This window comes from Schistocerca americana, chromosome 6, assembly GCF_021461395.2.
Source record: "Schistocerca americana isolate TAMUIC-IGC-003095 chromosome 6, iqSchAmer2.1, whole genome shotgun sequence".
Lineage (NCBI taxonomy): Eukaryota > Metazoa > Arthropoda > Insecta > Orthoptera > Acrididae > Schistocerca > Schistocerca americana.
This window is the reverse complement of record NC_060124.1, coordinates 592,663,455-592,672,369: the sequence shown is the minus strand read 5'-3', so window position 1 is coordinate 592,672,369 and position 8,915 is coordinate 592,663,455. Positions and strand designations below refer to the sequence as shown.

The 8,915-nt window shown below is 64.8% G+C and overlaps 2 protein-coding genes across 2 annotated transcripts; both read left to right on the top strand.

Moving 5' to 3' along the window:
• Positions 1–377: 377 nt before the first annotated feature.
• LOC124620318 (uncharacterized protein C2orf16-like) lies at positions 378–2,677 on the top strand. Its single transcript, XM_047146991.1, has 2 exons — positions 378–1,456; positions 1,558–2,677. Exons 1-2 carry the CDS (start codon positions 378–380, stop codon positions 2,675–2,677), a joined length of 2,199 nt encoding a protein of 732 aa, XP_047002947.1.
• A 1,243-nt stretch (positions 2,678–3,920) lies between these two features.
• LOC124620317 lies at positions 3,921–7,075 on the top strand. Its single transcript, XM_047146990.1, has 3 exons — positions 3,921–5,056; positions 5,139–5,656; positions 5,739–7,075. The coding sequence occupies exons 1-3, from the start codon at positions 3,921–3,923 to the stop codon at positions 7,073–7,075; spliced, it is 2,991 nt and encodes a 996-aa protein (XP_047002946.1).
• Positions 7,076–8,915: the final 1,840 nt, after the last annotated feature.

Sequence of the window (8,915 nt, the reverse complement as noted above, 5' to 3'; positions counted from 1 at the left end):
CCACGCTGTCAGGACCGTCCGTGTCCGATGTCACCACAGCCCGCTGCAATCCACGCTGTCAGCACGGTCCGCGTCCGATGTCACCACAGCCCGTTGCACTCCACGCTGTCAGTACCGTACACGTCCGACGTCAACACAGCCCACTGGACTCCACGCTGTCAGCACCGTCCACGTCCGACGTCACCACAGACCGCTGCACTCCACGCTGTCAGTGCCGTCCGTATCCGACGTCACCACAGCCCGCTGGACTCCTGGCTGTCTGCACCGTCCTCGTTTGACGTCACCACAGCGCGCTGCACTCCACGCTGTGAGCACCGTCCTCGTCCAACGTCACAACAGCCCGTTGGACTCCATGCTGTGAGCAACATCCGTGTCCGATGCCACCACAGCCCGCTGCACCACACGCTGTCAGCACCGTCTGCGTCCGACGTCACCACACGCCGCTGGACTCTACGCTGTCAGCACGCCCGGGTCTGACTTCACCACAGTCCGCTGCACTCCACACAGTGAGCACCGCCCGCGTCCGACGTCACCACAGCCCGCTGGACTCCACGCTGTCAGCACCGTCCGTGTCCGACGTCACCGCAGCTTGCTGGACTCCACCCTGTCAGCAACGTCGGTGTCCGACGTCACCACAGCCCGCCGCACTCCACGCTGTGAGCACCGTCCGCGTCCGACGTCTTCACAGACCACAGGACTCCACACTGTCAGCACCGTCCGCGTCCGACGTCACCACAGCCAGCTGCACTCCATGCTGCCATCACCGTCCGCGTCCGACATCACCACAGCCCGCTGCATTCCACGCTGTGAGCACCGTCGGTGACAGACGTCACCTCAGCGCGCTGCTCTCCACGCTGTGTGCACCGTCCACGTCCGACGTCACCACAGCCCGCTGGACTCCACTCTGTCAGCTCCGTCCGTGTCCGACGTCACCGCAGCTTGCTAGACTCCACCCTCTCAGTGCCGCCTGTGTCCGACGTCACCACAGCCTGCTGCACTCCACGGTGGCAGCGTCGTCCGTGTCCGTCGTCACCACAGCCCGTTGGACTCCACGCTGTCTGCACCGTCCGCGTCCGGCGTCACCACAGAACGCTGCACTCCACGCTGTGAGCACCGTCCGCGTCCGACGTCACCACTGCCCGCTGGACTCCACGCTGTCAGCACCGTCCGTGTCCGACGTCACCGCAGCTTGCTGGACTCCACCCAGTCAGTGCCGCCTGTGTCCGACGTCACCACAGCCCGCTGCACTCCACGCTGTCAGCACCGACCGTGTCCGACGTCTCCAGAGCTTTCTGTACTCCACCCTGTCAGTGCCGTCTGCGTCCGACGTTACCACAGACCGCTGCATTCCACGCTGTCAGCACCGTCCGCGTCCGACGTCACCACAGCCCACCGGACTCCACACTGTCAGCACCATCCGCGTCCGACGTCAGCACATGCCGCTGCACTCAACTCTGTGAGCACCGTCCGCGTCCAACATCACCACAGCCCGCTGGACTCCATGCTGTGAGCACCATCCGTGTCCAACATCACCACAGCCCGCTGCGCTCCACGCAGTCAGCACTTTCCGGGTCTGACATCACCACAGCCCGCTGGACTCCACGCTGTCAGCACCGTCCGCGTCCGACGTCACGACAGCCTGCTGGACTCGACACTGTCAGCACCGTTCGTTTCCGACGTCACCACAGCCCACTGGACTTTATACTGTCAGCACTGTCCGCGTCCACCGTCACCAAAGCCCACTGCACTCCACGCTGTCAGCGCCGTCCGTGTCCGACGTCACCACAGCCCGCTGCTCTTTACGCTGTGTGCACCGTCCGCGTCCGACGTCACCACAGCCCGCTTCACTCCACGCTGTCAGCACCGTCCATGTCCGAAGTCACCACAGCCTGCTGGACTCCACGCTGTCAGCAGCGTCCGTGTCCGACGTCACCACAGCCCGCTGCACTCCACGCTGTCAGCGCCGTCCGTATCCGACGTCACCACAGCCCGCTGCTCTTTACGCTGTGTGCACCGTCCGCGTCCGACGTCACCACAGCCCGCTGGACTCCAATCTGTCACCAACGTCCGCATCCGACGTCAACACAGCCCACTGGACTCCACGCTGTCAGCACCGTCCACGTCCGACGTCACCACAGACCGCTGCACTCCACGCTGTCAGCGCCGTCCGTATCCGACGTCACCACAGCCCGCTGGACTCCACGCTGTCAGCACCGTCCGTGTCCGACGTCACCACAGCCCACTGGACTCCACCCCGTCAGCACCGTCGGCGTCCGACGTCACCACAGCTCGCTGGACACCACGCTGTCAGCACCGTCGGCGTCCGATGTCTTCACAGCCCACAGGACTCCACACTGTCAGCACCGTCCGCGTCCGACGTCACCACAGCCAGCTGCACTCCATGCTGCCATCACCGTCCGCGTCCAACTTCACCACAGCACGCTGCACTCCACGCTGTGAGCATCGCCCGCGTCCGACGTCACCACAGCCCGCCGCACTACACGCTGTCAGCACCGTCCGTGTCCGACGCCACCACAGCACGGTGCACTCCACGCTGTCAGCACCATCCGTGTCCGACGTCACCACAGCCTGCTACGCTCCACGCTGTCAGTGCCGGCTGTGTCCGGCGTCATCCCCGCCCGCTGCAATCCTCGCTGTGAGCACCGTCCGCGTCTGACGTCACCACAGCCCGCTGCACTCCACGCCGTCAGCACCGCCCGCGTATGACGTCACCACTGCCTGCAGCAGTCCACACTTTGTAGCATCGTCCATGTCCGACGTCACCACAGCCCGCTGCACTCCACACTGTCAGCACTGTCCGCGTCCGACGTCTTCACAGCCCGCTGGACTCCACGCTGTCAGCACCGACCGTGTCCGACGTCTCCACAGCTTTCTGTACTCCACTCTATCAGTGCCGTCTGTGTCCGACGTCACCACAGCCCGCTGTGCTCCACGCAGTCAGCACCGTCCGGGTCTGACATCACCACAGCCCGCTGGACTCCACGCTGTCAGCAAGCGTCCGCGTCTGACGTCACGACAGCCTGCTGGACTCGACGCTGTCAGCACCGTTCGTGTCCGACGTCACCACAGCCCGCAGCTCTTTACGATGTGTGCACCGTTCGCGTCCGACGTCACCACAGCCCGCTGCATTCCACGCTGTCAGCACCGTCTGTGTCCGAAGTCACCACAGCCTGCTGGACTCCACGCTGTCAGCAGCGTCCGTGTCCGACGTCACCACAGCCCGCTGCACCCCATGATGTCAGCACCGTCTGCGATAGACGTCACCACAGCCCGCTGGACTCCACACTGTCGGCACCGCATGCGTCCAACGTCACCACAGCCTGCTGCACTCCACGCTTTCAGTGCCGTCTGTGTCCGACGTAACTACAGCCCACTGCACTCCACGCTGTCAGCGCCGTCCGTGTCCGACGTCACCACAGCCCGCTGCTCTCCACGCTGTGTGCACCGTCCGCGTCCGACGTCACCACAGCCCGCAGCACTCCACTTTGTCAGCACAGTCCGTGTCCGACGTAACCGCAGCCTGCTGGACTCCTCGCTGTAAGCACAATCCGGGTCTGACATCACCACAGCCCGCTGCACTCCACGCAGTCAGCACCGTGCGCGTCCGACGTCACCAAATCCCGCTGGACTCCACGCTGTCAGCACCGTCCATGTCCGACGTCACCACAGCACGCTGCACTCCACGCTGTCAGCACCGTCCACGTCCGTCGTCACCACAGCCCACTGCACTCCACGCTGTGAGCACCGCCCGCGTCCGACGTCGCCACAGCCTGGTGCACTCCACGCTGTCAGCACCGTCCGTGTCTGACGTCACCACAGCCGGCTCGATTCCACGCTGTCAGCACCGTCCGTGTCCGACGTCACCACTGATGCAGCAGTCCACGCTGTGAGCATCGTTCATGTCCGACGTCACCACACCCCGCTGCACTCCATGCTGTCAGCACCGACCCCGTCCGACATCACCACAGCCTGCAGCACTGCACGCTGTGAGCACCGTCCGTGTCCGACGACACCACATTCCGCTGCACTCCACTCTGTCATCACCGTCCGCTTCCGACGTCACCACAGCCGCCTGGACTCCACGCTGTCAGCACCGTCCGTGTCCGACGTCACCACAGCCCGCTGCAATCCACGCTGTCAGCACAGTCCGTGTCCGATTTCACCACAGCCCGTTGCACTCCACGCTGTCAGCACCGTCCACGTCCGACGTCAACACAGACCGCTTTACTCCACGCTGTCAGGACCGTCCGCGTCCGACGTCACCAGGGCCAGCAGCACTCCACGCTGTGAGCACCGCCAGTGTCCAACGTCACCACAGCCCGCTGCACCCCACGCTGTCAGCACCGTCCGCTTCCGACGTCACCACAGCCCGCTGGACTCCAATCTGTCACCAACGTCCGCTTCCGACGTCAACACAGCGCACTGGACTCCACGCTGTCAGCACCGTCCACGTCCGACGTCACCACAGACCGCTGCACTCCACGCTGTCAGCGCCGTCCGTATCCGACGTCACCACAGCCCTCTGGACTCCAGGCTGTCAGCACCGTCCTCGTTTGACGTCACCACAGCCCGCTGCACTCCACGCTGTGAGCACCGTACGAGTCCAACGTCACAACAGCCCGTTGGACTCCATGCTGTGTCACCATCCGTGTCCGATGTCACCACAGCCCGCTGCACTCCACGCTGTCAGCACCGTACAGGTCTCACATCACCACAGCCCGCTGCACTACACGCTGTCAGCACCGTCTGCGTCCGACGTCACCACAGCCCGCTGGACTCAACGCTGTCAGCACCGCCCGGGTCTGACTTCACCACAGCCCGCTGCACTCCACGCTGTCAGCACCGTCCGCGTCCGACGTCACCACAGCCCGCTGGACTCCACGCTGTCAGCACCGTCCGCGTCCGATGTCTTCACAGCCCACAGGACTCCACACTGTCAGCACCGTCCGCGTCCGATGTCACCACAGCCAGCTGCACTCCATGCTGCCATCACCGTCCGCGTCCAACTTCACCACAGCCCGCTGCACTCCACGCTGTGAGCACCGCCCGCGTCCGACGTCACCGCAGCTTGCTAGACTCCACCCAGTCAGTGCCGCCTGTGTCCGACGTCACCACAGCCTGCTGCACTCCACGGTGGCAGCGTCGTCCGTGTCCGTCGTCACCACAGCCCGTTTGACTCCACGCTGTCTGCACCGTCCGCGTCCGTCGTCACCACAGCACGCTGCACTCCACGCTGTGAGAACCGTCCGCGTCCGACGTCACCACTGCCCGCTGGACTCCACGCTGTCAGCACCGTCCGTGTCCGACGTCACCGCAGCTTGCTGGACTCCACCCTGTCAGTGCCGCCTGTGTCTGACGTCACCACAGCCCGCTGCACTCCACGCTGTCAGCACCGAACGTGTCCGACGTCTCCACAGCTTTCTGTACTCCACCCTGTCAGTGCCGTCTGCGTCCGACGTCACCACAGCCCGCTGCACCCCTTGCTGTGTGCACTGTTTGCGTCCGGCGCCACCACAGCCCGCTGCACTCCACGCTGTGTGCACCGTGCGCGTCCGACGACACCACAGCCCGCTGCACACAACGCTGTCAGCACCATCCGCGTCCGACGTCACCGCAGCCCGCTGGACTCCACGCTGTCAGCCCCGTCCGTGTCCGACGTCACTACAGCTTGCTGGACTCCACCCTGTCAGTGCCGCCTGTGTCTGACGTCACCGCAGCCCACTGGACCCCACACTGTCAGCACCGTCCGCGTCCGACGTCACCTCAGCCCGCTGCACTCCGCGCTGTCAGTGCCGTCCGTGACCAACGTCACCACAGCCCGCTGCACTCCATGCTGAGTGCTCCGTCCGCGTCCGACCACACCACAGCCCGCTGCACACAACGCTGTCAGCACCATCCGCGTCCGACGTCACCGCAGCCCGCTGCATTCCACGCTGTCAGCACCGACCGTGTCCGACGTCTCCACGGCTTTCTGTACTCCACCCTGTCAGTGCCGTCTGCGTCCGACGTCACCACAGACCGCTGCACTCCACGCTGTCATCACCGACCGCGTCCGACACACCAACGCCCACTGGACTCCACACTGTCGGCACCGTCCGCGTCCGAAGTCAGCACATGCCGCTGCACTCCATGTTGTGAGCACCGTCCTAGTCCGACGTCACCACAGCCCGCTGGACTCCTTTCTGTCAGCACCGTCCGTGTCCGACGTCATCACAGCCGGCTGCACTCCACCCTGTCAGTGCCGTCTGTGTCTGATGTCACCACAGCTCGCTGCACTCCACGCTGCCAGCACCGTCCGCGTCCAACACACCACAGCCCACCGGACTCCACACTGTCAGCACCGTCCACGTCCGACGTCAGCACATGCCGCTGCACTCAACTCTGTGGGCACCGTCCGCGTCCAACATCACCACAGCCCGTTGGACTCCAAGCTGTGAGCACCATCCGAGTCCAACATCACCACAGCCCGCTGCGCTCCACGCAGTCAGCACTGTCCGGGTCTGACATCACCACAGCCCGCTGGACTCCACGCTGTCAGCACCGTCCGCGTCCGACGTCACGACAGCCTGCTGGACTCGACGCTGTCAGCACCGTTCGTTTCCGACGTCACCACAGCCCACTGGACTTTATACTGTCAGCACCTTCCGCGTCCGCCGTCACCAAAGGCCACTGCACTCCACGCTGTCAGCGCCGTCCGTGTCCGACGTCACCACAGCCCGCTGCACTCCACGCTGTCAGCACCGTCCGTGTCCGAAGTCACCACAGCCTGCTGGACTCCACGCTGTCAGCAGCGTCCGTGTCCGACGTCACCACAGCCCGCTGCACCATACGCTGTCAGCACCGTTCGCTTTCGACGTCACCACAGCCCGCTGGACTCCAATCTGTCACCAACGTCCGCTTCCGACGTCAACACAGCACACTGGACTCCACGCTGTCAGCACCATCCACGTCCGACGTCACCACAGACCGCTGCACTCCACGCTGTCAGCGCCGTCCGTATCCGACGTCACCACAGGCCGCTGGACTCCAGGCTGTCAGCACCATCCTCGTTTGACGTCACCACAGCCCGCTGCACTCCACGCTGTGAGCACCGTCCGCGTCCAACGCACAACAGCCCGTTGGACTCCATGCTGTGAGCACCATCCGTGTCCGATGTCACCACAACCCACTGCACTCCACGCTGTCAGCACCGTACAGGTCTCACATCACCACAGCCTGCTGCACTACACGCTGTCAGCACCGTCTGCATCCGACGTCACCACAGCCCGCTGGAATCTACGCTGTCAGCACCGCCCGGGTCTGACTTCACCACAGCCCGCTGCACTCCACGCTGTCAGCACCATCCGCGTCCGACGTCACCACAGCCCGCTGGACACCACGCTGTCAGCACCGTCCGCGTCCGATGTCTTCACAGCCCACAGGACTCCACACTGTCAGCACCGTCCGCGTCCGACGTCACCACAGCCAGCTGCACTCCATGCTGCCATCACCGTCCGCGTCCAACTTCACCACAGCACGCTGCACTCCACGCTGTGAGCACCGCCCGCGTCCGACGTCACCACAGCCCGCCGCACTACACGCTGTCAGCACCGTCCGTGTCCGACGCCACCACAGCACGCTGCACTCCACGCTGTCAGCACCATCCGTGACCGACGTCACCACAGCCTGCTACACTCCACGCTGTCAGTGCCGGCTGTGTCCGGCGTCATCCCCGCCCGCTGCAATCCTCGCTGTGAGCACCGTCCGCGTCTGACGTCACCACAGCCCGCTGCACTCCACGCCGTCAGCACAGTCCGCGTATGACGTCACCACTGCCTGCAGCAGTCCACACTGTAAGCATCGTCCATGTCCGACGTCACCACAGCCCGCTGCAATCCACGCTCTCAGCACAGTCCGTGTCCGATTTCACCACAGCCCGCTGGACTCCATGCTGTCAGCACCGTCCATGTCCGACGTCACCGCAGCTTGCTGGACTCCACCCTGTCAGTGCCGCCTGTGTCTGAAGTCACCACAGCCCGCTGCACTCCACGCTGTCAGCACCGTCCGCGTCCGACGTCTTCACAGCCCACAGGACTCCACACTGTCAGCACCGCCCTCGTCCGACGTTACCACAGCCCGCTGCACTCCACGCTGTGAGCGCCATCGGTGACCGACGTCACAACAGCACGCTGCGCTCCACGCGGTGAGCACCGTCCGCGTCCGACGTTACCACAGCCCGCTGCACTCCACGCTGTGAGCGCCATCGGTGACCGACGTCACAACAGCACGATGCGCTCCACGCGGTGAGCACCGTCCGCGTCCGACGTCACCACTGCCCGCTGGACTCCACGCTGTCAGCACCGACCGTGTCCGACGTCTCCACAGCTTGTTGTACTCCACTCTATCAGTGCCGTCTATGTCCGACGTCACCACAGCCCGCTGCTGTTTACGATGTGTGCACCGTTCGCGTCCGACGTCACCACAGCCCGCTGCATTCCACGCTGTCAGCACCGTCCGTGTCCGAAGTCACCACAGCCTGCTGGACTCCACGCTGTCAGCAGCGTCCGTGTCCGACGTCACCACAGCCTGCTGCACTCCACGCTTTCAGTGCCGTCTGTGTCCGACGTCACTACAGCCCACTGCACTCCACGCTGTCAGCGCCGTCCGTGTCCGACGTCACCACAGCCCGCTGCTCTCCTCGCTGTGTGCACCGTCCGCGTCTAACGTCACCACAGCCCGCAGCACTCCACGCTGTCAGCACAGTCCGTGTCCGACGTAACCACAGCCTGCTGGACTCCTCGCTGTCAGCACCTTCCGGGTCTGACATCACCACAGCCCGCTGCACTCCACGCAGTCAGCACCGTGCGCGTCCGACGTCACCAAATCCCGCTGGACTCCACGCTGTCAGCACCGTC

Excerpts from the sequence above, each read along its gene's own strand:
- LOC124620317 (XM_047146990.1), top strand. The coding sequence starts at position 3,921 with ATGTCCGACGTCACCACACCCCGCTGCACTCCATGCTGTCAGCACCGA. Across the intron at positions 5,057-5,138 it reads AGCCCGCTGCACTCCACGCT|CCTGCTGCACTCCACGGTGG; the intron begins GTGAGCACCGCC and ends ACGTCACCACAG. Across the intron at positions 5,657-5,738 it reads AGCCCGCTGGACTCCACGCT|CCCACTGGACCCCACACTGT; the intron begins GTCAGCCCCGTC and ends ACGTCACCGCAG.
- LOC124620318 (XM_047146991.1), top strand. The coding sequence starts at position 378 with ATGCCACCACAGCCCGCTGCACCACACGCTGTCAGCACCGTCTGCGTC. Across the intron at positions 1,457-1,557 it reads ATGCCGCTGCACTCAACTCT|TCAGCACTTTCCGGGTCTGA; the intron begins GTGAGCACCGTC and ends CGCTCCACGCAG.